General features: G+C 40.6%; 2 protein-coding genes across 5 annotated transcripts in view; one reads left to right on the top strand and one right to left on the bottom strand.

Moving 5' to 3' along the window:
- Positions 1-19,526, top strand: part of LOC116618546 — a 43,962-nt gene extending 24,436 nt beyond the window's left edge. For 2 of the 3 annotated variants that reach the window (XM_048720303.1, XM_048720302.1), the window contains 8 exons: positions 2,175-2,231; positions 3,342-5,717; positions 5,816-5,864; positions 12,892-13,131; positions 13,520-15,576; positions 16,809-16,940; positions 17,545-17,742; positions 18,322-19,526. In XM_048720303.1, the coding sequence (XP_048576260.1) occupies positions 5,637-5,717; positions 5,816-5,864; positions 12,892-13,131; positions 13,520-15,576; positions 16,809-16,940; positions 17,545-17,742; positions 18,322-18,732 (3,168 nt within the window). In that variant the 5' untranslated portion in view covers positions 2,175-2,231; positions 3,342-5,636 and the 3' untranslated portion in view covers positions 18,733-19,526. The remainder of the gene's footprint in view (positions 1-2,174; positions 2,232-3,341; positions 5,718-5,815; positions 5,865-12,891; positions 13,132-13,519; positions 15,577-16,808; positions 16,941-17,544; positions 17,743-18,321) is intronic. The other variant, XM_048720304.1, reaches the window with a different exon arrangement.
- A 669-nt stretch (positions 19,527-20,195) lies between these two features.
- Positions 20,196-26,141, bottom strand: LOC116614024. 2 transcript variants are annotated; one of them, XM_048720305.1, is made up of 14 exons: positions 25,703-26,002; positions 25,377-25,396; positions 25,088-25,153; positions 24,824-24,867; positions 23,820-23,868; positions 23,696-23,730; positions 23,511-23,562; positions 22,973-23,007; positions 22,693-22,741; positions 22,565-22,620; positions 21,990-22,044; positions 21,480-21,626; positions 21,161-21,407; positions 20,196-20,950 (listed from the first exon to the last, which is right to left on the bottom strand). In XM_048720305.1, exons 1-13 carry the CDS (start codon positions 25,764-25,766, stop codon positions 21,306-21,308), a joined length of 774 nt encoding a protein of 257 aa, XP_048576262.1. In that variant the 5' UTR covers positions 25,767-26,002; the 3' UTR covers positions 20,196-20,950; positions 21,161-21,305. The 2 variants fall into 2 exon arrangements, with proteins under 2 accessions (XP_048576262.1, XP_048576263.1); XM_048720306.1 differs by lacking the exon at positions 25,377-25,396 and having other exon boundaries at positions 25,703-26,141.
- Between the last annotated feature and the right edge of the window lie 1,291 nt (positions 26,142-27,432).

Raw genomic sequence — 27,432 nt, 5'->3', positions numbered from 1 at the left:
TAATCACATACTGTAGTAACAGTGAGTAATCACATGCTGTAGTAACAGTGAGTAATCACATACTGTAGTAACAGTGAGTAATCACATGCTGTAGTAACAGTGAGTAATCACATGCTGTAGTAACAGTGAGTAATCACATGCTGTAGTAACAGTGAGTAATCACATACTGTAGTAACAGTGAGTTATCACATACTGTAGTAACAGTGAGTAATCACATACTGTAGTAACAGTGAGTAATCACATGCTGTAGTAACAGTGAGTAATCACATACTGTAGTAACAGTGAGTTATCACATACTGTAGTAACAGTGAGTAATCACATACTGTAGTAACAGTGAGTAACCACATGCTGTAGTAACAGTGAGTAATCACATACTGTAGTAACAGTGAGTAATCACATGCTGTAGTAACATGGAGTAATCACATACTGTAGTAACAGTGAGTAATCACATGCTGTAGTAACAGTGAGTAATCACATACTGTAGTAACAGTGAGTAATCACATGCTGTAGCAACAGTGAGTAATCACATGCTGTAGTAACAGTGAGTAATCACATACTGTAGTAACAGTGAGTAATCACATGCTGTAGTAACATGGAGTAATCACATACTGTAGTAACAGTGAGTAATCACATACTGTAGTAACAGTGAGTAATCACATGCTGTAGTAACAGTGAGTTATCACATACTGTAGTAACAGTGAGTAATCACATGCTGTAGTAACAGTGAGTAATCACATACTGTAGTAACAGTGAGTAATCACATACTGTAGTAACAGTGAGTAATCACATACTGTAGTAACAGTGAGTAATCACATACTGTAGTAACAGTGAGTAATCACATGCTGTAGTAACAGTGAGTAATCACATACTGTAGTAACAGTGAGTAATCACATACTGTAGTAACAGTGAGTAATCACATACTGTAGTAACAGTGAGTAATCACATGCTGTAGTAACAGTGAGTAATCACATGCTGTAGTAACAGTGAGTAACCACATGCTGTAGTAACAGTGAGTAATCACATACTGTAGTAACAGTGAGTAATCACATACTGTAGTAACAGTGAGTAATCACATGCTGTAGTAACAGTGAGTAACCACATACTGTAGTAACAGTGAGTAATCACATACTGTAGTAACAGTGAGTAATCACATGCTGTAGTAACAGTGAGTAATCACATACTGTAGTAACAGTGAGTTATCACATACTGTAGTAACAGTGACAATCACATACTGTAGTAACAGTGAGTAATCACATACTGTAGTAACAGTGAGTAATCACATGCTGTAGTAACAGTGAGTAATCACATACTGTAGTAACAGTGAGTAATCACATACTGTAGTAACAGTGAGTAATCACATGCTGTAGTAACAGTGAGTAATCACATGCTGTAGTAACAGTGAGTAATCACATACTGTAGTAACAGTGAGTAACCACATGCTGTAGTAACAGTGAGTAATCACATACTGTAGTAACAGTGAGTAATCACATGCTGTAGTAACAGTGAGTAATCACATACTGTAGTAACAGTGAGTAATCACATACTGTAGTAACAGTGAGTAACCACATACTGTAGTAACAGTGAGTAATCACATGCTGTAGTAACAGTGAGTAATCACATGCTGTAGTAACAGTGAGTAATCACATACTGTAGTAACAGTGAGTAATCACATCACATGCTGTAGTAACAGTGAGTAATCACATGCTGTAGTAACAGTGAGTAATCACATGCTGTAGTAACAGTGAGTAACCACATACTGTAGTAACAGTGAGTAATCACATACTGTAGTAACAGTGAGTAATCACACACTGTAGTAACAGTGAGTAATCACACACTGTAGTAACAGTGAGTAATCACACACTGTAGTAACAGTGAGTAATCACGTACTGTTACATTACATTTATGGGTGACGTGTTATTACATTTATGGTTGTTATAACATTTATGGGTGATGTGTTATTAGATTTATGGTTGTTATAACATGTATGGGTGTTACACCACATACCCACAAAAAATTAGAAAAAAAAAAACACTTTATGGTGGGGGAGCTCCTGGTGACAGCATTAAGATAATTAAAGATAAAATTGCTGTGTATTTGAGTATAGCCATGAAAAACTATGGAAATGTGTTAATTCAATGAAATCTATAGAGTAAGTTTTGTCTCCTACCTTTTAGGCAGAGTCATCTATGGTGGTACAACCCGAGCATTTAGAGAAGGTCCTTCCTCAGTTGGTAAGCTAGTATAGCAGAATTATTAATAAAAGCATTGATCATAGACACTATTAAGGGACCCTCAGAGAGGGAGGGGCTGGAAGTGCCATAGCTTTTTGGCTTGGGTTGATTTTTCTCAGGGCTCCAGATATATACTTGTTTGTCTTGGCCAAATTTTTAGCCCTGCTATTTTAAAAATGGTCTCAGTGGTCCCTGCTATAGCAGCTAAAATTGTAGTTTCATTCCCGCCCAGAATTCAAATATTGTCTCATTTCAGAGTACCTTCATAGTCAGTCACTCTTTTTTATGGGAGATATTGATTTGTAAGAATAACTCCCCAAAACTGTGCTATATTTGGCACAAGGCAAGGATTTTGGGTCAACAACAGCATCATCTATCCTAAGCTCTTTACAGCCTAATCTGTAGTTTCAGGACTGTGAAGAGTCACAAAATACTTTTCATCTTGGCATAGTGTGGACTCCAACCTACTTTTAAATAGTCCGCTCTATTGATGTTTAAAATAAAGTACTCGTTGATTTGGCTTTAGATTTTTGACCAGGCAATATTCCTGGGAGTTTGTTTTTCTTCTAATTCTTGGTTAGTGTAAAAATTTATATTTGGCAGTAAGGCCTAGTTTAAACGCCGTACTTTCCATGAGCCCTATTCGATGCAAATTAATGCAAATGAGCCAGAAATAATTTTTTTTGTCTTCGTTTGCATGCATTTGCATTGAATACGGCTCATGGAAAGTACGACATTTGTGCAGGGCCTAAGAGATGGCTTGTTTTTTGTGTGTGCAATGTAAGGACCATCACTTCACACATAAATGATTAGATTTTCTGGCCACTTAATAGAGATTATGTTAACAAAAAAATATGTATGTTGTTTCAAACTTGATGTCTTATTCTTTAAGGCTGTTTTAGACAGCGCAACTTAGTTGTATGCAACTTTCCTGTAACACCTCTACAACTTGAGTTGTAGAGTGTATGTAAATCAGCCTACAACTCTGCTACGACGTTCGGCTACGAAATTCAGGGCATGTCGTAGGCAGGTTGCATACAACTGAATCGTGCTGTCAAAATCAGCCTTAACAATGGTTTTATCATATCTATTTTTTCTACTTGTCAACAGCTCCTTGATTTTTAAAGACATGCGAACAGCCAGTGTAAATCAGTGGCAACTGGCAATGGATAAATGGCCCAATGAGAATCACTTGAACAAGGCACCTTAGATCTCAGGTTGCTGTATTTCGCCGAATTCTTTTTTTTTTTTTTAATCACTCTTTATTTCTCTTTTTAACATTCCATTAACAATTCACATTAAACATTACAACTTACAGTCTATTACATTACTCTACAGATACATTACACTTTCTTCTTCCCTTTCACAAGAGGCCAGTTTCTCCCATTTTTTCAAGTGGGTTATTACATTATTCTTCTGTTTTTTAATATGACTTTCAATTTTGTGCACTCTATAAACTAGTGATCTGAAAAATTGAACATTTGGAAGTATTTTCTTTTTTCTACAAAAGTATATGCATTGCTTTGCTATAAGTATTAGATGGTTAATGATCATGAAATCATTTATACCAGAATCCCAGAGACCAAAAAGAATATACTATATAACAAGAAATCATCAGAGCATAAATGACACTGTTCCATCCATTTTATGACTTCAAGCCAAAAAAGGCGCACATATTTACAGTGGCGAAAAAGATGTTCTAGAGTCTCGTCTTCAGCCTCGCTAAAAGAACAGACGGGCGAGTCCACAATACCGATCTTAAATAACTTCTTATTAGTGAAGAGAATACAATGTAAAATCTTGAACTGAAACGCATGTGAATATGTATCTATCGCAACACGGAAGGGCAGCATGTAAATATCTTCCCAGTCAAAATTCTCAGGATTGTAAAGATTATACCTTGTCTGTGCTGTGGGTGTTACCAGCATTTTAGAGATATAATGATTGTACACTAATTTGGCAGTAATATCTAATGCATTTATCCATTTACTGCTAAGATATAAGGTTGGGATTGGGGCCTCTTGAAAAACAAGTAGCTCTTTAAAGACCTGACCCTTTATCATACAAGTCCACTTTCCAATTTCGCCGAATTCTTGTAGATATTGCCATGAAACAACATACACATTATGTACTGTTACTTGGATAGATACGGCCTTGAAATGAGAATACAAAAATCTTTGTTATCCAGCTAGAACCGGAAGTAGCTAGAGAACCGGAAATACACTGATGAAATGTGATTTGTGATTGCGTGTTATCTAGTTTCATTTTGTGTGCAGTCATGCATATTCTGGGAGAAGGCGTCTAATGACATATTATTAACTGGTATGAGCTGGACAAAATAAAACATTTTTACAGAAGGGTAAGTTATTTTTATTGACAATTTTTTTTTAATGCGTAGCATTTGCTCTCGAAGCAATGAATCACGAATAGGGGGTCGTAATGTTGTATATTTTAGGATGGAGTAATCTGTCATTTTTAAAATAAAACATTATTTAATCATTTATATATAATATTTTTTATAGATAATATTTTTTGCGGGGGGGTGGGGGACGTAAAAGATATTTTGGACGCTCCGGTACTTGACCAACCCCATTGTTTACGCAATTTAATTTGTTTCATTTTCAATTCTTTCACCACGAGGAATTCTACTTATGATGCGAATTCGGCAACGTTTGGAATATCACTTGGTTCAGGGAATCCCCATTCCATTGTATTATTTATTCGTTATTTTATTTAACCTCTTCCGCCTGGAAGAGGGCGTTAGCTGCGGTAATCCACAAATTCGTTCCCCCGTATTTTTTATTCAGTTGTATTATACTATGTGTATGTGTAGGATCGCCTTTGAATATTTCACGCTAGTGATAACACTGAAATAGGAATTTAGCCTAAATCCGCTAAATAGCACAAAAAAAACGCTGTAAAAATATGTTTAACGTATCTCCAGCCGTACTCTCCAATTCTAAACAAAATAGGTAATTTCGAATTTTATTAGTAACTAATTAGTAACCAAGAAATATTTAGTAACCAGTATCACCGCGTTGACATAAAAGACCATCTTCTAAAATTTCTTCTTTGCATTTTTAAACAAAAGCTTAGAGTCTACTTAAGAACCTTGCTAGCCTAATATATAAAAACCTGTTTAGGCTAGCTTGAAATCATCCAGGTTCTTTCTTTTACGCGTTTTTTTTTTTTTTTTTTTTACTGTTTGGAATTCAACCTCTCGGACCCTGCACGGTGTGTTGCATGTCCGTCGTTGCGAAGCGTACTACACTAAATGACGTATGAGGGAGCCGCTCGGCGTCCTGTTTATTTGTTCAGTATAACTTCCGCCTACTAAATTTGGCACTTCATTATTCAACATGGACACTGAACGTATACCGCATTGATCGGCTCGGAATATTTACAATGTACACGGCTTTACCGGTCGTCTTGGATGGGAAAAGGGACGAATTTGTAGCTCTAGTACTGGAGAGTTCTACGGGAAAGGTAAAAGCTCGGCTGTGCTTTTATTTCGCACAATTACGTGTGATTATGAGGTTTCATCTAAAATTTTACTCACTTACATGTCTTTTGTATATTTACAGTGGAAGAAACGAAATATCTCCCTCCAAGTGGCCCAGGATGGTATGAGTTGTAAGTATTTTGCAATGGTATGATTTAACACGGTCGCAATTCCGATCTTCCAAGGTAAATGAGGTTTAAATTTTGAGTCTAGGTGGTATTTAATTGACGAGCCCACACTGTGTCATGTGTGTCACTAATTATTATTTTATTTTTGTAGGTTTATAAGAATTTCTATGATAATCAAATATAATGAATGTGATATAGTAATAACAGCTGAGCTCGCGGTTTCGATACCTAAGGAAATAACAATTTAGACGATATTTTGACATCCTGTATTACTTTTTTGCAAATCTAAATCTCCCTATTTTCATTGACACGTTTTTGAGTATTTCCAGGTTTATCCGCCTTCTCTCTCGGCTTATAATTATTATAATTCTCTGTTTTAGTTACGTTTGCTCTATATTTTCGTTTAAAGATCTTAATTTATTGGAATCATCAGATAACAAATCGTTCTCATATTGTAATTTGATGCATGGAAGAATCGCGCGCTTGCCTTCTCAAAATCAACAAGCTTTCACGCAATGAAAAAGCAGTCGGGGTCAAAAGAAGGTAGCGCAAAGCACTGATAATAAACTTCCAAAATAGGGGTCATTATTCGTGTTATATGTACGTACACAATTAACATGATTATGTGATTAATAGGGAGTAGTAGCTTCAGCGTAATCTAAAATCACTTTCGCTTCGCTCTGTGCAGGGTTGGATCCAGGGTAGTTTACGTGAGTTCCTGAACACACTCAAAGTTTTTCAGACCAAGTTATTTTGAACTTAAATGGCTTTTTTAAAAATACTCCGATATCCCTAGAAACTATTGGCTTGTCTGTGGAAATCATTCAATCTCCTGTATTTTTGGTTTTTAATTAAATTAAACACGTAAAAAGATGCCTTATCGTCTTTATTATTCTTATGCGACTTCACGGAGCGCCCTGGATCACGAGCTTTGGATTTGAGCTTCGATCACTTTTCGAGAACCTTCGGAAATCCGCCGGATAAGATCGGAAAATATTGTCACCAATTTGCAAGCAAGGGGGTGGGTGAGGTGTTATTATAGTTAGCACTGGAACACACTCAAAACCTCGCGCGATTGGCTGGAATTTTTTTCATTGTGTTGGAACTCACTCAAAACCATTTTTGATTGGCTAACTCACTTGGAAACCACCGCGGAAACTATCGACAAAAGTATAAAAGGGTCTGTACCTCCCCTAACGGTCTTCTTTCGTTTGCCTTCACTAGAGTCTCAGTACTCGCATCGGAGTTTACGAAGGAATTAGTTTACAAATTGCACTAGTTTTTACTCTTTATGGCTCGTGCTCCTGTCTGTCGGAAGGAGGATTGTTCTCCCTACAACATTGGCTTAGTCTTCGACAAGATCGCCAGCTATTCGCCTCAGGACAAGTTGAAATTCATCGAAAATGTATGGAAACCAGGTGAGCTTTTCGATTTCCCAGTGTCAATAGAGAATGGAAAATCTCGCAAGTTTGTTTTAAACTGGCTAAAGAAATTTCCATGGCTAGCCTACTCTTATTATTATTTTCTGTGGAAAAACAATATCCCACTCAGGGGCTTGAGGGATAGTGACCCCACTAATGCTGCCCTAGCTGGTAATTTCCAGGCACTGCTTGAATTCCGGGTAGATGGTGGTGACCAAATAGTGGAGCAGCACCTAGAAAATGCACCAAGAAATGCCACATACATTTCAAAGACCATCCAGAATCAAATGATATCAACTGTTGGTGCTCATATTTTAAATAATTTATCTCAAGAAATGATAGTATATATTTTTTTGTAATGGCAGATGAAGCGGCTGATATAGCAAACAAAGAAAATCTTTCTGTTGTGATTAGATTTCTCGACTCAACCAAAAACTTCAGAGAAGAATTTATTGGATTTTATATTTGTAAGGAGGGAACAACAGGAGAGCCCATCAAAGACCTTATAACTGCAGCTGTAGTAGACTAAGGATTGATGATGGAAGACTGTCGTGGCCAATGTTATGATGGTGCTGGCAATATGGCTGGACGACTTAATGGAGCCTCCTCGTTAATCAGAGCAGAACATGAGAAGGCAATTTTTGTCCATTGCATGAATCACCAGCTGAATTTGTGTATTGCCAATACCTGCCAAATACCAAATGTCAGAAACATGATGGATGTTGTGCGAAAGCTTTTTGAATTTTTTGACAGATCTTCCAAGCGACAAGAACATTTAGAATTCAAGATCATAGAACTTTTGCAAAAAAACAAAAACGAAAAAAAAACACACTGCTTTAATTAATGTATGCCGCACCCGATGGATTGAAAGGATAGATGCTATGGACCGAATAGTTGAGCTTCTCCATCCAGTCACAGCTACACTAGAAGATATCTCAATGAACAGACACAAGCATGAAAATATCAACTGGAATCCTACCAGCAGACAAGATGCCCAATCATTACTTAATGCTATCAACTTTTCCTTTATTGTTGCTATTGTTATTGTCAGACATATTTTGGCACTAACTAAGCCACTTACAGTGAAGCTGCAAAGTAAAGCTATGGATATCCTGAAAGCTAAAGAAGAACTTGCTCTTCTGATATCAGTTCTCACAGAAATGAGCAATGACATTGATGCCACACACCATGAACTGTACCAGGATGCAGTGACTATTGCAAGACAAGTAGATGTACAACCAGATATGCCAAGGGTAGCTCAGAGACAGACACATAGACCCAATGCTCCTGCTTCAAACCCTGAAGACTATTACAAGATAAATCTGACCAGAGTTTTCCTAGACCATGTACTCGAGCAGCTCGATTCTAGATTCAAGGATGATGTATTTATCTGCTACAAAGGTATTTCGATCATACCCTCTGTTTTGATTGCTACTGATGACTGGAAGCCTAATGTTTTAGAATTTTGTTACTATTACAGACAGGACATGCCAAATTATATAGGTTTACAGGCAGAGCTTTTATTATGGGAGAGATTATGGAAGGGGAGGGATAACAGAGGAGAAGTGATTCCAGACACTCTTAAGGCTACACTGGAGGATATTGACAAACATGCATATGTCAATATTTATTTCATGTTAAAGATCCTGATCACACTTCCAATTTCATCTGCTTCTTGTGAGAGATCCATTTCATCCCTTCGAAATCTTAAAACCTATTTGAGAAGCACAATGACTGAGGACAGATTGAATGGGCTGGCACTAATGTATACCCACAAAGACATGGATTTAGACCTGGACAGAATAATAGATTTATTTGCTCAATTGCACCCTAGGAGAATGAGAATGGCAAACATATTAACTTAAATTTTTGCACCATCTGTTTCTAGAGGGCTTGTGAGTTATGTTCCATCTGGGTCTTACCCTTAAACTGATGGATAACAGCTACAGAAACTCAAACTGGTGCCTGTATAACTTTCTTAAAAAGTCATTTTTAGATGTTTTTTTTTTATTTAGTGATTATTTCAATTTTTCTATTGACACTGGGATTTCATGTTAAGCTCAAATGGTTTACAAACATTTCCCTGGGCTCCAGAAGCTGCAGTTTCAAATGATAAAGAAGGGGAGTATTTTCCAAATTATATATATATTTTATAATCATTAAGTACTTCTCATTTTTATAACTTGATAACAATGTTGTATTTTTCTCCAGAGCTCCAGTTACTGCAGTTCCCAAGGATGAAAAAGGGGAGTTTTTTTCAAATTATATTCTTTTTATAATCATTCAGTACTTCTCTCTTTTAAACTATGATAACAATGTTGGATTTTTCTCCAGAGCTCCAGTTACTGCAGTCCCCAAGGATGAAAAAGGGGAGTTTTTATTCAAATTATATTGTCTATAATTTGTACATATCTTTTGTATATGACATATGATATTAATATTGGATTTTTTTTAATTATCTTGAAAACTCCTGGACCAAGGAACAACCACAGGCTTGCCATCTATAAGTACCATTTTTCCTTCTCCTGCTCAAAGACAGTTAGTAGGCAGCTATATTGGACATAGACCAGTGGCACCGGTTTGGATACCAGAAATTTTTTGTAGAGCAAGGTGTTCCATGTACCACCTTCAACAAAATAAAACTTTTTTTGCCTTTAATGATAGCATGTTTTTTTGTTCTTTTTGGGGTAATTAACTTTTCTGAAAATGCAGAAAATGGCATTTATAGAGCTTGAAATTTCAAATTTTCTTGGGGGAGCATGCCCCCAAACACCCCTATCGTTGGTGTTTCGGTGGAAACTACTCACTCAAAAACCTGGATCCACCCCTGCTGTGTGTTACCGATGCCAAACACCGATGCAGTCAAATTATTCTCAGAGTCAACTCGACGAAGTCAAGTCTAGTTTTACTCTCCTGCGAAAAGAGCGATTTCAATTTTTTCTGGGTTATATCAGGGGCTAACTACTTCCGCCTTGTTGATTTAAAATTTTATGTCCACTGTTATGCTAATAAGGAGACATTCGGATATTTACCCCCTCCCCCTTAAAAAGGATGAAGTAGACAGTCACAATAGACTCAATAGACAGTCACATTTATTTGTCTGATTTATATTCGTATCTTACACATCTACAAAAAGCTATGAATTTCCTCTTTACTTTTTTGGTAAAGAGTACACATTAAGAGGCGCTTGAGCTTCAGACGGTCTATGAAACTCTTTTTTTCCATAAGAACATTTTTACAAGAACGTCTAGCGTGATGCTTTCTAAAATGCAGAATCAAATTGTGCTTATAATAACAAACTTGAATATTATTGCTATTGATAATTTGTGCAATTCTCTTCTGATGATTCACTGGGAATTTTTTCAGCTTTAAAATGCTCCAAAAAGGCCCTGTTTCAATTCAAAATTAGACGCTCTAATATAAGAAGAATACAAATCAGTGCACAAGTGCATTGCTTAGCTCTCTTGAGAATAAAATGTTATATGTGATTGCCGATTACTTGAAAGGGCATTTGCGGTTGATTGAGTTAGTTTAGTCAAACGTACGAGGAACAACCAAAATAAGCTTCATGGCTTATTGACTTACACTGTCAGATAAATAAGATATTTATACCGAATTTGTTGTTGCGCGACCGCCATGAATTCAAATCTATTTCTCGTTGGGAATACAGGGCTTCTGGAATTACGCGCTTGTGCGGAAGCCCGTGTAATTTGGCTAAATTTTGAAAGACAAAACATAGAAGTGCACAGCTGATGTGATCTTTTAGGGTTCTTACCTCTATTTCTCGTAAAAAAAAGACAGATATTCTTCGAAAGAGTGCGATTTTCCGAACTGAATTTCGAAAACAAATAAAATGATTAGGCGTTCTTTGCTAAACCACGAAGGCCTAAGACTAATAATAAAATACCATTTTTAATTGACTGGTGGCTAGGAGCCAATGAAAACTCGCCAAAGATATTTTCGCGCAAAAAAAATAACCTTTTTCAAGTTATTTCGTGCTTTCCTTCGATAAAAAATGTAGTTTGGGCGTAACAGTTGATATTCCGTGTAATTTGGCGCGTAATTCAATAAAAAAAAATCCCGCAAAATTTTAATTTTTTTTAAAAAATGTATTGCAAAATCCCGCGTAATTTAGCGCGTAATAATTGATTTTCCGCTTAATTTATCAAAGAATCCCGCGTAGTTTTGAGGTATTTTTCGCGTAGTTCCAGAAGCCCTGGGAATAGCGTGTTATGCCATCGCAACCAATCAATTCCCTTGCTGTATGCAGTCAAATGGTTTATGACGCGACAGTGAAAGCCATCGATTGGCTTAGAAGATTGATTGACTACTATTTCCAGACGAGACAAGGATTTCGGCTAGGCTGAGGCCTCGCAACAACGAATTCAGCTAAAAACCTTTCACATCGAGCTTATACTGTATGGTAATTGATTAAAAATGTTTTAGTTTTAAGTTGCGTTCCTATAAGGGTGGGGGAGGGGCGTAGGGTGCATGCACCCCAGCCCCCCCCCCCCCCATTAAAGTGAGGCATAGTTTCCTTTTTCCATATAATATCTATTGCTGCGCATAAAGTAGATGTTTCTATGTTCTGTTATACGTTTTGGCCTATTTTTTTTTTTTTTTTTTTTTTTTGCACAAGCGTGCCAGTGTCCCTTTGATAAAAAAGTTGCCCACGAGGAAACTAATACATTGACCGCGCTCATAATACTAGAGAGGACTTGTAATGAAAATGTATAACCATAGATGGTGGTTACAATGTACCCCCCCCCCCTTCTTCTCCCCCTTCTTCTCCCCCTTCTTCTCACCCCCTTCTCCTCAATCCTCCTCCTCCCCCTTCTTATCACCCCCCTTCTCCTCAATCCTCCTCCTCCCCCTTCTTATCACCCCCCTTCTCCTCAATCCTCCTCCTCCTTCTCCTCCTCCCCCTTCTCCTCACCCCCCCCCCTTTTCCTCAATCCTCCTCCTTCCCCTTCTTATCACCCCCCTTCTCCTCAATCCTCCTCCTCCTTCTCCTCCTCCCCCTTCTCCTCACCCCCCCCCTTCTCCTCAATCCTCCTCCTCCCCCTTCTTATCACCCCCCTTCTCCTCAATCCTCCTCCTCCTCCTCCTTCTCCTCCTCCCCCTTCTCCTCACCCCCCCCCCCTTTTCCTCAATCCTCCTCCTTCCCCTTCTTCTCACCCCCCCTTCTTCTCACCCCCTTCTCCTCAATCCTCCTCCTCCCCCTTCTTATCACCCCCCTTCTCCTCAATCCTCCTCCTCCTTCTCCTTCTCCTCTCCCCCCCTTCTCCTCACCCCCCCCTTTTCCTCAATCCTCCTCCTTCCCCTTCTTCTCACCCCCCCTTTTCCTCCCCCTTCTTCTCACCCCCTTCTCCTCAATCCTCCTCCTCCCCCTTCTTCTCATCCCTCCTTCTCCTCCCCCTTCTCCTCATCCCCCCTTCTCCTCAATCCTCCTCATCCCCCTCCCCCTCTCCTCCTTCCCCTTCTCCTCACCCCCTCTTCTCCTCAATCCTCCTCTTCCTCCTCCCCCTCCTCCTCTTTCCCCTTCTCCTCACCCCCCTTCCCCCTTCTTTGGGTGGCCCATGTCATAACGGCCGCTCTTAATCTCCCAGGTAACCTTGAGATCAAACGGCAAGCGAAATACAACCTCTTTAACAAGGTGCCAGAGTCTGAGATTCTCCACTTGACGCCGTCGAGTCATTCAGCTATTTGGATATCCAGTGCTGGCGGCAAATCTGATTGTTTGGCTGTACTGTCAGCTGGCCCAGATGCGTGGGGTTCCTGTGTGTATTTCTCTGGAGAGGTGGAGACGCTTGAAATAGTCACCTACAAGGTTTTTAGATATTGTAATGGTAAGTTTGCTATTTTCCTGAATTATTTGCTGTTATTCGAGGGTATCTCGAAAATCGGACATCGCAGTTTTGGCAAATTGATGTAAGATACCTACTGGGACTCTAAACCTCTTGGGATACGTTATTAGAAATGTCCGCGGTCTGTGATTTCGGATAAAGGGTTGGCTCGGCTTCATTCGGAATTCGTTCGGTTCTTTTTCCGTACAGGTATTTTGTTAAACTGCATCCGCCGATGATTGTATTTTTTACATTGTGTGGATATTTTACCCAATCGCGACCTAAAACACAACACCGTATTTTCTGGTGCTATATTGTTGTTTGTCTAAGACGCGACTAAGAACGAAACATCCTATCTAATTTTCTAACATTTTGATTATCCTTGTTCTAGTCGCGACTTACGACGTTTCCGTGGAATCTGCGCGGCATATCCCAAGAGGCTCCGCGATGCTGCACGTGTTTACGGACAAGCTCTGCCTGTCTTCCACCAAGATGTCCAGTATCAAATGGCTCCACGAGTGGAACTACAAAAGCTTGCAGCAGTTCAAGCTCATCAAGCACGGCATCTTCGTGTACAACCTCGAAAACCCCAGCGAGGGCGAGGTCTTCCTCTGGTGCCGGGAGCAATACGCTGAGGAGGTTTACAATAAGATTGTTCATTACATCGTCGGGAAACATGTTCCTGTTCCCAATGGAGTACGGCCTTCTGGCTCATACTCCTCATTGTCTTCAGCCTCTTCAACACCTGAGAATCAAATCCGATGTAAAATAAATAGGTTATCATCACCTGGTGCAAGGTTTTCTGGCTTGTCGCCTTCATCGCTTCCACTATCCTTTCTCTCGTCGTCATCCTCCTGTTCCTTATCGTCGGAGTATTTCCCAGAACTTTCTGACCACGAAAGTCATAGGGAATTGATTTCAAAGAAAGGATTCTCTAAATCGTGTGTTTCTCTGCTAGCGCCTTCATCCCGTGACGAAAATGCAATCAAACTGGTTACGGAAAACTGTGTTTCGTCCAACCGAGGGAAGTGTGTAAAAAGAAAGAAAACTCGAAGCAGGGCGTTATCCGAGCCGTATTCACCGGACGATTACCTTTTGGATAACGTAATAAATAGGCTAGAAATCCCGCAGCAGAAAGGTTTAAGCAGCAGCTCGCCATGTCTGAGGAGAAGCAACCCGGAAACTAAATCAAATGCCGAGGCATCTTCGCCTATGCAAAAAGTCGTAGGGTCGATCTCAAGCCTTGGGAGACCCCACCTGAGTAATGGAGTTGTTGCAAGAGGGTGGTACTCAAAAGAAAATGAGCTTAAAGAAGAAAACGTTTTACCGATTGGTAGTCCCTCAAGGGGTAACTTTGCTTCAATTCCTGAAAACGAGAGTATACAAAAGAACAACAATACTGCCCCTTTGCGTGCGTGTAACGGCCGGGATAGGGTCGACGATTCTAACAATGTACCCCCCATCCCGGCAAGGTACCCTGTGCCCTTTTCAAACAGACCCCCTGATCTCCCACCACGCCCTTCCAAACCCCAGCCCCTCCCTACGTCTACCGCGAATAGGGTCGATTTTCATCATCACGTTGTTCTTGATAGTCCGCCAATTCGGGAGAACGTCCTGAAGTCAGGTACAAATCATAGGCCATCTAAAAAACCTATGGAGCAACCCCCTTGGAGTCAGCCCCTTCCCATACCTACAACAAGCATCCTGGATCTTCAGCATCACGCTGGTTTTGATAATTCGCCTATTCGGGAGAACGTCCAGAAGTCATTTGCAGGCCATATGCAATCTCAAGGACCCATCGAGCCGTCTTCTTGCAGTCAACCGCTACCTATCCCTTCAACGAACAAGGTGGATTTACATCATCGTGTTGTTCACGATAATACGCCTATTCGGGAAAACGTCCAGAACTCCAGTGTATGTAATAGGCCATCTCCAAAGCTCATGGACCCGCCTTCTTGGAGTCAGTGTCAAGGAGGGGATTTCCCTGGCACTGATAGACAATCTGTCCGTCGACCCAAATGTTTCGTTTATATGAATCTACCCGGGGAGCATGCCACACCTGCGGCACCAGCAACATACGTCAATGTTCTTTCCGGGAATAGTATCAAGGGCTGTTACGAGAACTGGCAAAAGGGGAACATGACAGGCCCAAGTATCACACCCCGTGGCACACCACCGAAATTACCACCAAGGAGGGTTATATCCAACAAGGAGCTCATTCCTGATAAATCCTCGAGGGAGTCGAAGGTAACACAAGCGGTTACCCCAAGGCCTCCTATGCGGCCCCCAAAGCCTGCAAATCTGAGCAGTTCAAAGGGAACCTGTGAGGTGGAATCGAGAAGGACTACGATCCAAGTGGGATTGTTTGCCGCTCAGCCGATCAGCGGTCGTGTTTGGTTTTTGCGTGTGGCGTTTATGCACAAGGATGCGGAAGACACAACTTTTAAGGTAAGGCGAACATTCTTTTTTTACATGATTACACTTAAAGCCCATAACAATTACTCGCCCTTGGCATAATCAGTTCTTCCAAATAACATGCTCTCCTATGTCCAACACTTCAGGGAATACTTGGGTATTAGCGTGACTAGGAAGTCTAATGTGCATGGAGACACAAGGAGAAGTGTATGGACAGGGACATAGCGAAATGTGTATGGGGACACAGGGAGATGTGTATGAAGACACAGGGAGATGTGTATGGGGATACAGGGAGATGTGTATGTGGACACAGGGAGATGTGCATGGGGACACAGGGAGATGTGTATGGGGACACAGGGAGATGTGTATGGGAACACAGGGAAATGTGTATGGGGACACAGGGAGATGTGTATGAAGACACAGGGAGATGTGTATGAAGACACAGGGAGATGTGTATGGGGACACAGGGAGATGTGTATGTGGACACAGGGAGATGTGTATGGGGACACAGGGAGATGTGTATGGGGACACAGGGAGATGTGTATGGGGACACAGGGAGACAGGGAGATGTGTATGGGGACACAGGGAGATGTGTATGGGGACACAGGGAGATGTGTATGGGGACACAGGGAGATGTGTATGGGGACACAGGGAGATGTGTATGGGGACACAGGGAGACAGGGAGATGTGTATGGGGACACAGGGAGATGTGTATGTGGACACGGAGATGTGTATGGGGACACAGGGAGATGTGTATGGGGACACAGGGAGATGTGTATGTGGACACAGGGAGATGTGTATGGGGACACAGGGAGATGTGTATGGGGACACGGAGATGTGTATGGGGACACACGGAGATGTGTATGGGGACACAGGGAGATGTGTATGTGGACACGGAGATGTGTATGGGGATACAGGGAGATGTGTATGGGGACACAGGGAGATGTGTATGGGGACACAGGGAGATGTGTATGGGGACACAGGGAGAGAGGGACGTGTATGGGGACACAGAGAAACCAGGGACATGTGTATGGGGTGACATGTGTATGGGGACACATGGAGAGAGGGACTTGTGTATAGGGACACGGCATAGGTGTGCTCTTTCTTAGAGGTCAAACTTATGAGCACAGTTCAATTACTAAAAAGCATTTGGATAATACCCAGCACAGAACAGTGTACTACGTAGCTTGCCTATATGTTAACACCTCCATACCGGATGATCCTCGTTCGTGCATGTTGGTGATCCTTGTTTGCTTCGTGCACAGAGAGTTTGTGAGATAGAAAAGTCGAGCGGTCACTACCACCGCAAGAGCCATTGTCTGGACGTGACGAGTGATATTAGACTTCGTGTACAGCCTACCAGTGATGGCTTTGAGCTACTCAATGAGAATTCCCTGGTGAGACACTTTGCTTTCCTTTGTTCATTATTATTATTATTATTATTATTATTGTTGTTGTTGTTGTTGTTGTTGTTATTATTTTAATGTGGATTCACGTCGTTTTTATTTGGCGTCGTTAATTTGATGTTCCCGTCATCATCACCACCAACACCACCATCATCACCACCACCATCATCAGCTCTACCACCAACTCCACCATCAACATTACCACCACCATCTCCTCTACCATCATCACCTCTTCCACCACTATCATCACCATCACCACCACCAATATCATCACCATCACCATCACCATCAAAACCACCATCACCTCTACCATCAACATCATCGTCATCATCATCTTAATCATTATCAGTTTTCGTTACAATCTTCTTTACTACTATCTTCATCGTGTTTTTAACTGTCACTGCCATAATTACGATCGTTACCCCCTCCGTCATCTTTATATTAATAAAAAATTTAACTTTTCTTTGGGACTTGATTGTGAGGAAATTCCCTGTGCCTTCTACTCGTCCACGTTGTATCTGCTCTCTCGTAATCCATTATTCCAGCTAGAAAGTGGTTAGCTTTCCAAATTTATTTATTTGATGCAATTTTTTAGGACATCGACTTAACAGATATTGAGATGCTAAGAAAAGGCGACTGGTTTGTTATTGAGTTCCATCTTCAGCAACGCGAAGAAGCCAAGACCCAGTTTACTGGTAGTGTCTCTGTCACCCCTAGGGAGTTACGCCCGGGGGACAAGACACGCTGGACGTGTAAGGCGTTCATGGGCATTGATGAGGTTTTCGACCTTAAGGTAAGGTCTCGGCTTGAGTCTCTTGCTCCGACGAAGTACCAACACTCGAAACGTCAGCTAAACTACTCTGTTTTCAGTAGCCTTGCGTTGATTTACTTCCCTGATTCCGCCGCGCCTACGCAGACCTACAGGCGCGTACACAGGGGGTGCACAGTGGGTAATTTCTAATCAAGAAATCTCCAAATCCTATGCTTTTTCCATATGGTACCTATGACTGAGCACTCCCCTCGGCCAATCCTGGGTACGCGCCTGACCTACCCAGTTAGTCTGTAGAGTAGTGCATCTGTAATATTTTTGAATTAGTTCATTGATTTCTCCCAAGGGCGGTACCCACATGGCACTCCGTGGCCACATTACCCTTGTATGTCTATGTAGTAAAGTACGCACTGTCATTTGCACATTATCTGACGACTCCTGTTGTAACGGAAACCCCTATTAAGCAGCCATTCGGTTCTCAGGGTGTCCGATCACCACTGTATTGTATTTTATGACAATCATCTTCTTTCAACCAGTCTTAGCATATCTCCCCTACCTTCAACATGAATAAACCTAATATTGCAACCCCTTACTCCTTTTCAGCCTTCATTGGATCCCTGCAGCCACCACCACATAACAAACTACCGCTCCAGGTCACCAAACTCCAGTACCCTTATCCCCGACTACAACAAACGCTTGCAACTCTGCAAAGCTCTAGACATTACTTTGAACTCTAACCATAGAGACTGGAGACAGCTTGCGGGCGCTTTGAACTTTACTATCAACGAGATAACCGAGATACAAGATCGTGCGCACCGATGCTGTGACTTTTCGCCCACGGATGTTGTCCTTCATCGTTGGGAGGAGCGAGGGCGTGATTTTGGCATGGACAGACTAGTGTGCATTTTGAGAGACATGGGTCGACTAGATGTTGTCCAGGATTTAGGGTACAGCATAGCGACGCCCGAGCAAGAAGAGTGGTGTTCCGATTCATCTGATTGTGTTTCGAACTAAATGAATATTTTTGGGTTTGGGCCATTGCTTCCATTCCAGAATCACTCTTCAAAGACACTCTTTTTTTATAACAACCTTTTAATAAGAACGTCCAGCCTGAGATTTCAGCAAATTTTAAGAACATGCTAAGAACATGCCGAGGTTGAGATAGAAAAAAAATTCTTTTTTAGTCCTGATGCGTTCTAGAATGCAGAATAAAATTGTGCCCATAGTAACAACCTTATTATTGCTATTGGTCATTAGTGTAGTTCTCTTCCTAATAAGTCATTGGGTATTATATTTTTATATACAATAAAATTTAAGAACATCGATAAAAACATATTCAGCCTCAAAACGTCCCATAAATTTGAACGGCTCAGCCTCAACTGAAAATTAGAAGTTCTTATAGAAAAAAAGAGTGTATACACCCTTCAGAACTTTGTTAACAGCATCATGTTAAAGTTCCGTATAAACAGCGCAAACACCAGACAGCCGTTACCAATGAAACTGGCAAAATCCTGTTAAATACTGGATGCCTTAAAGCGGCATCGCACCAGTTTACTTTCGGGGGGCCGACGGAAACCTCAACCAATTAAAGACAAAATAATCTATTAGAATCACACACATAATTTTGAAATATTTTTCTGTTGAAAGTCATCGGGGATTGTTACTTGATCGACCTGAAGTAAACTGGTGACTTTGTCGCTTCAAGAGCGTAGTTTAATATACCCTTGTACAGTCTGTGTAGTATTTAGTGATATGCATTATTGATCAAAAACAACCCTGAAATTTAAAAATAAAATAAAACAATCTAATAGTGAGTTATTTTACTTTTGTTTGCTGTCGAATGTATGTGTACGTATTTTCACATGATCAGAGTGTGTTGATGCGATCCGTCATTGGCTCTTGTCACGTGTTATACCTTACTTCGCGGGCGAAGTAGACTTAGAGTAGTGCACTCGACAAGCCGACGTGGGCACCACAGTATACCTATGGAATATCTGTCCCGTTTTGGAATCCTAATCGAAGCATGGGGGTCCTGTGATTTTCTTTATGCAAAATCACCTGCTCCGTGTGCAATGACGTCATGCTCAATGTCTAATGACGTCATGTTGCGTGTGTAATGACGTCATACTCCATGTGTAATGACGTCATGCTCCATGTGTAATGACGTCATGCTCCATGTGTAATGACGTCATGCTCCATGTGTAATGACGTCATACTCCATGTGTTCGCCTAGATGTTGGGGTGAACTGGAGTGCTAGTACCAGACCCTCTCGGCACATTGATAATACAAATTCAGTACCGGAAGTGAACTTACAAAAAAAGCCCTTCCCATCAATTGACCATTTTTGTTTTCCACTTTATCATTAATTAAAGGCTTTCAGCTCGTAGGGAAACGAGTGTGAACCACCCTGTTCTTTGCAAAGGGAATAGAGATGTATTAGGTTAACATCTTTCCTCCCAATTATCAACTACAAGGATTTAGGTATTGTTACAATGATGCAGTCATTTTATTCAATATGTATTCACAGTTATGGTGTATTTCTGTAGTTCGACTGCAAATACGGTATACTATTTACTCTTTTTATTTACAATTGTTGGATGCACACCATGACACTAGCTTTGGTTATTGTTATTTGACATTCTTTCTTTCCTATTTACAGATACCAGCTTGACTTTAATACAATCACTACAAGCAATTCAATGTTCAACATCTGTAGGGGCCACACCCAACTCGGAATCATGGGGGCCCATGAAAACATGGTGTTGCGGAACCCTTTCCCGCCTTCACCCCCACTCATCAGGAACACCTGTGCAGATGACGCCCTTAGGTGAACGGGGTGCACAGGTGCTCTGGGTGTGGCCCTCAACATGCCATAGTGACCACAGAATGGGTCTCAACTAAATGGTAGACTTATAAAAATATGTAAAAACATGTGAGTGTATAACAGCCAATAGCCATGGCATTATTGGTGTGCTAGTGCATAAATTGTTCTGATGGTAAAAAGCTAAAAATATCAGATATCTGTTGCAAAGATGATACCAGAAATATGCCTAATGGTGTCAGCTTCAATCTTTGGGTCATGATAAGGTCAAACAATTCTCAGATTTGGAGCAATAAACTAGTATGTATCCAGAGAGGCCCAGATAATAAGTAATAATTAAATAATTTGATAAGATTAATAATCGACTTATAATAGATAATTATAATCCAATTAGGAAAGTCAGCCAACCCCTGTAGACAGAAAAAAGGAAATGTTAGAGCTGTTAGAGTTGGAGTTGGAGATGTTAGAGTTGGAGTTGGAGATGTTAGAGTTGGAGTTGGAGATGTTAGAGTTGAAGTTGGAGATGTTAGAGTTGGAGTTGGAGATGTTAGAGCAATTGGCCCGATGTCAATCGGTCATAAAAAGACATATTCTGATAAAATCGCAACAGCAGTACTTACAGTCTGGCAAAGGTGTGCCAGTCCTGGTAGCTAGCACAGCAAGGTGGAAAGATCATCACATGGTAAGGCTGATCCCCTACATACTTGAGATGTTTCGATGTGTAGGGGTATCCTTTAAGCTGTGCTAGCTACCTCCAGTGGCCCCTTACAGGGCAGGAACTGCAGCACCAGGAAAGAGGCGGTCTCGAAGACCACGCGCTCTCTCCCTCAAGCGCCGCCAGGCACGGGTCACAGGGTTACCCTGCCTCTGAAATAGGAAACATAAAGATGGTAAGAACATTGTATCAAGGTCTGAGTAATTATGATCCTAGGCACTGACCTTTGGAAGTGGGTCGGTCTGGGTCTCTTGGGTGACTTTGATGGTGTTTGTGACCTCTGTCTGGGTCTCACATTCGTTTGTTGAGGCACAAGTTGTTTGGACTTGTGTGTCTGACATTTCTACATTTGCCTGACATGCAATTTCAGCCTAAATGAAAATTGAACCATTAGTATAAAGTAGGCCAATTACACCGCCATTTTATCCCCCCCCCCAACGTTCAATGGCGAGTCATACAAAGTCTCCATTTACATTGGCTAATTCAAGAGAGTAACCAAGAGATGTTCAATCAAATATTGTCAATCACATATCAGACTTCATTTGTAGATTGTTATTTTGAAGCTTCCTCGAGAATAAACAACAGTCGAGCAGGTGATCTACATTCTTTAATACTGGTAGTTTATGAGTCTATATTTCCACATATAAATTTTGTCCAATTTTAGGTAATTCCATCCTATCTTGTGTGGCATGCCCCAAAAAATGTGAAATCCTGCAATAATCGTTTTCACTTACAGTGGCTGGCTTTGTCTTTGCTTCTTCCAATTCACGTTGCAGCAGGGCAATTTCCCTAAAGGTAGACAATAAAGGTATAATATATGAGTTCCATGGTTTTTGTCAGTGTTGTATGAGGAAGAATGTTGGAGTTTGAAGGTTGGGGGGTGCAGGGGGTGCGAAAGCAACCCTCCCCCCCCAACAACGGCCGAAGGTCCACTTTTGGTTCTCAATAGACGTGCTATTTGTAGACAAAATTATAAAGCATAAGCTAGATCAGTCTGGTATATAACCAAATCTGACAATAAACAGCCCGTGGCAATACTGCAAAGGCATAAAAAATCCTTTATTTGTTTTTTTTCGGGGTGTTCAGAGAACTCCCCCCCCCCCCCCAGGAAAATTAGGTCCACTTTTTCGGATTTCGCACCCCCCCCCCCCCCCCCGAAGAAAAATCCTGGGTACAGGAGTTTTGAGTTTGACAAATAAGATATTAGTTCCAGGGTTTTTGTAGATGTTGGAGTTTAAAGGTAGGCAATAAGGTACAAGTTCCAGGGTTTTTGTCAGTGTTGTACAAGGAGTATCATTTTGTTTATTACCTGTCTAGGTCATCTCCTGTATTCTTCAGGTTGTTGAGGATTTCTTGTTGCTCCACCTGGAATAAAACACATTGACTGTATAGTTGATAGCTCAATATGATCTCAATAAAATAAGATTATTTCAATACCAGCTCTATTTCTCTTTTCTTCTTCTGTAAGCGCAGATCCTCAATAGAACTGAAAGGAAATCCAGAAATAAGTGTTATTGAACAGACATTTACAAAAGAAAGATCTTTCATGTGTTTACTTAAATTTAACAGACTTGTTCAATCTTCATCAGTTGCCCTGATGAAATGGAAAATTTGGCATGTGTACTTGTTGTCATCATTTAGTTTACATTGATTGCTCTAAACTAGCATACAGGCTACTCTAAACTACCTGTAAGTGAAGAATATAGCAATTTTGTACCTTTCTGCCTCGCAAGTATCGCACATTTTGACAGTCTGAAAAGAAATAAAACAGATGATAGTCATTCAAAAACTTCCAAGATAATTGATATTTTTGTTGCTTAAAATTTAATACAGTGATCTGTGATATGATTCAATGAAATAGTATGGGGTGGGAATATGTACCATATGAACTGTCAAAAAGATGTATTTTCTTAGATAAAGTATATTTCCTTAGATAAAGCCTGGCTAAACAAGGTAACATGTCAAGTGATACATGTCACCTGAATGTCTCCTAGTTTAGCCACCCAGGAAGACATTGTAGCACCAACAAAGAAATGTTTCTCTGATAGTTGAGAAACAAAATTTGACGCACACTTCATGCTTTTGGTGGCTAAACTTGGAAACATGTCATGTCACATGCTTCATACCACACGCTACATGCCGCCTATTTTAGGCAGGCCTTAACTTGGAACACCTATACCTACAGACTCCATTTTTAAATCCTGGATATGCCCATGTGAATAAAGAATTATTTCCACTGGTAGCTTCTAACTCACCTTGTTGACCAGCTCTGACATGGTAAGACCAGCAATATAAGAGCACATCCAGCTGTTGGCATATAAATAGACTGTTAGTGACCACTGTGCATCACTATTGTACCTGTAAGTACTGTTATAAGAAGAGTTTAAATAGTTTTTTATTATATTTTCTTTGTATAATTTAGTAATTGAAATATACTTACTTCTCCCTGTCCTCCATTAGCTTGTCTCGCTCCTCCTAAATTACCAAAAACAATTTTTCTTATTATTTGGATTCCAAAAAATCTAAAGTAAGCAGCTCGTCAAATAAACTTTTTTAGCACTCACCTGTTCTTTTAACAGTTCCTTCATAAGTTTTCTGTTCTCAGAAATAGACCTTTTTTGATAAACAAAAACAAGTTACGCAACTTATAAGGATAACAGCTGAAAAATTGTTTTATGAGAATGATACATTCCCCCTTCTCCCATTCCCTTCTTAAACCCCTTTTCTCGCCCCTTCTCCCATCCCCTTCCCAAACCCCTTTTCTCGCCCCTTCTCCCATCCCCTTCCCAAACCCCTTTTCTCGCCCCTTCTCCTGTCCCCTTCTCAACCCCCTTTTCTCGCCCCTTCTCCCATCCCCTTCCCAAACCACTTTTCTAGCCCCTTCTCCCATCCCCTTCTCAACCCTCTTTTCTTGCCCCTTCTCCCATCCCCTTCCCAAACCCCTTTTCTCGCCCCTTCTCCCATCCCCTTCCCAAACCCCTTTTCTTGCCCCTTCTCCCATTCCCTTCTCAACCCCCTTTTTCTTGCCCCTTCTCCCATTCCCTTCTCAACCCCCTTTTCTTGCCCCTTCTCCCATCCCCTTCCCAAACCCCTTTTCTTGCCCCTTCTCCCATCCCCTTCCCAACCTCTTTTCTCGCCCCTTCTCCCATTACCTTCTCAACCCCCTTTTTCTTGCCCCTTCTCCCATCCCCTTCTCAACCCCCTTTTCTTGCCCCTTCTCCCATCCCCTTCCCAAACCCCTTTTCTTGCCCCTTCTCCCATCCCCTTCTCAACCCCTTTTCTTGCCCCTTCTCCCATTCCCTTCCCAAACCCCTTTTCTTGTCCCTTCTCCCATCCCCTTCCCAAACCCCTTTTCTCGCCCCTTCTCCCATCCCCTTCCCAAACCCCTTTTCTTGCCCCTTCTCCCATCCCCTTCTCAACCTCTTTTCTCGCCCCTTCTCCTGTCCCCTTGATACCCCCCCCCCCTCCTTTCTTCCATCACATAATATTGTGTATATACATAAACAAGGCCCCAAAATGTGTCAAAGGCTCCCCTCGTAAAGCTTTCTATGTACAATATGTCACATACTTATTTACTTCCTCAACTCTTTGCTTCTTGTTGTGGTTTTTCTCCTGGAATCAAAGTGAATACAAATAATCATTGATATGAGTAATCAATGAGTAATGAGCTCCCAGTTTTCTACATGTGTAATGTTATACAACCATTAAAATTAAAATGTCCCACTGAAGAATTATCACAGACTACATTGCCTCTGTGATTATCAAAGAAATGAGCGAATTGCAAAATTAGTGTTCTTTCAAATCAACCTAATTCGGACAGCTTGTTTAATACCTTTTGAGTTTTGACCAGCTTCTCTAGCCTTTTCATCTCTTGCATTGCAACATCAAGTTCTTCGGTCTGAAAAAAATATCATAACAATAAGCTTAACTTATATTTATGAAGAAAGAAGGCCTAATTGTTTACTCAAAGAAAACCAAATGGAGATACGTTTGATTCCGTTCATTGTTTTTTTTGTTTCACAGAACACCATCTCATTACCAAAATTGTCCAATTAATGTGAATCACATATCCCGCATCAGAAACCTTTTCCATCAAAATAAAATTAAGGGCATCAACTTACCTTTTGCCGAAGGATGATATCTAAAGAAAAAGAAAACCAAGAATTAACAAATTTTATAAAAATAAAGTTTAAAAAAAAACTTGCTTTCAGATTCAAGTGGCGTTTTTTTGACAGAGAACTAAGTCCAGATTGCTTTTTCTGTCGGTCTTGTTAATTGGCCGCCTTTTTCCCTCAGATCCTTGTCTTAATGTTAAATGTAAACGTTTCCCCTTTTCTAAGTCGCTTTTTCCATTTGCTAAAAGTCGCATCTTTCTTCTTCTTCCAAATTTTTGTCATATTATCACATTACTCTTTGATCACGTGACACTTGTGTTCACGTGACCTACCTTTGTCTTTGCTGGATAAATTCTTCATCGAGCCGCCCCGGTAAACTGGGTTCCTGTGAGACATTTTTTAGGAAAATTGAAGAGCGAAAAAATGTCGACCGATCAGTTCGGGGTCTGTAGAAAATCTGGCGGGAAACCTTAGCAACCTTTGTTACGTTATCATGATAGAATGTTTCATCATGATTTACGTAATAGCGCGCGTACTGGGATTTACCGCTGTGTGTAAGCTGTGCCCGCTCAAGAGTGATCAAAATATCGTTCTTGAACGGCATTTGTTTGATTCATCGCAAATTTTATTTATGTTTGATCGTAATTTGAGTCCTATGTAACAGACAACAGTAGCAAGTTTCAAGGTAAACATAATCAAGGCAAGTTTTAGAAGGGTAAACTCTCTGTCACTATTTTCGTTACTTCCGAGGTTCCGCACGGCTTTATGCTTGGACCACCCCTCTTCATAATTCCTATTAATGACCTGGATTGAATACGTAGTAACCACCCCCCCCCCCCCCTTTTCAGACATTTGGCTTAAAATTGAGGCGTTACGAAAGGCAAAAAGGCAAATACGCGCTCAAATTACCCTAAATTACAAATTACATTTATGAGGCCGCTTTTGCATAAAAATGGTCGAAACATTCACAACAAACAGATACATTATCCAACTTCATAACAAAATTGTCATTTTAGTCATCTGAAAAAAATTCGAGGAAGTCGGCTATTTGCCGTAGGCTGTTAATTAAGCCGAAAATGCCCATTTTCGCTCTAGAGCAAACGCGTTTCAATGTAACCCAATATAAACTCAGTATATGATACCTAAGGATAGAATAAAACTTTTCATCAGAGTGCGCCAAAAAAAAATGAAATGCGAGAAATTAGTTGCGAAAAATAAAAATTCAAGTTCCGCTCGAGATTATTCCGCGATGAAAAATAAATCGATGGCGTACTCTGATGAAAAGTTTTTAAATTATGTCTAGTTTTTGATTGCCAAGTTTCAGTTCGATCGAATAAATCCTGATACAGATAGAACGTATTTTGTGAGTCTATGTGTCTTTGTCTCCAGTTGAATCCAGGCAATTTAGCGCATTTTTTCGCCACATTCCTCGGGAACTTACTCGAACGCTCGTGGTGTTTACATCTTGTCAAACCTGAGCCTGCTGTATCGAAAACAGCGGGAAAACGTTCAAAATACACGATTTATAGGGCTAAAATGACCATATATGAATCTTCATTTTTCCCGCGAAACCAATCACAAGCCGTTCTTGAGACGCCACATAGCAACTGTCACAGAGAACAATAGAGTCCAGCGCTCGGTTCATGACCCGGAGAGCTTTATTGCGTCGCAGATTTGTTCGAATGCAAGGAAATATACGGAGGAAGAATAAGTCCGCCCCCCCCCCCTTTTTAAACTTCTGGATCCGCCCCTGGAAAGTTTTTCAATTTTTCCTTTGCAAATGTTGCAATAAAATGTCCCAGAAATACATATAAGGCAGAAACTCCAAAGAAAACTGTCGAGGCAGATTATAAATGCTTCATTTGTAGCAGTTTAACGACAGTGTCTGCTTGTAAAGTAAATGTTTTTAGGAAAAGCTCTCTAGATCTAGTCGAACTGATAAAATGTTCGACGGAAGAAGATCCTAGTGTTTATGGAAAGGAACATTCCAGTCTTTTTATTTGTACAAAGTGCTACAAAAGCCTTGCGAAACTAGAAAGAGCATTGAAACATGTTGAGAGTG

Source organism: Nematostella vectensis, chromosome 12, assembly GCF_932526225.1.
Source record: "Nematostella vectensis chromosome 12, jaNemVect1.1, whole genome shotgun sequence".
NCBI classification, from domain to species: Eukaryota; Metazoa; Cnidaria; class Anthozoa; order Actiniaria; family Edwardsiidae; genus Nematostella; species Nematostella vectensis.
Note: the sequence above shows the minus strand (reverse complement) of the source record. Positions and strands in the feature narration are given on the sequence as shown.

Bases quoted from the DNA above. Each gene is read 5' to 3' on its own strand.
- LOC116614024 (XM_048720305.1), bottom strand. From the start codon at position 25,766: ATGTCTCACAGGAACCCAGTTTACCGGGGCGGCTCGATGAAGAATTTA. The intron at 23,869-24,823 runs GTATGTGACATA...TTATCAAAAAAG, and splicing joins AGAGTTGAGGAAGTAAATAA to GTCTATTTCTGAGAACAGAA. The intron at 22,045-22,564 runs GTAATAAACAAA...GTCTACCTTTAG, and splicing joins ACAGGAGATGACCTAGACAG to GGAAATTGCCCTGCTGCAAC.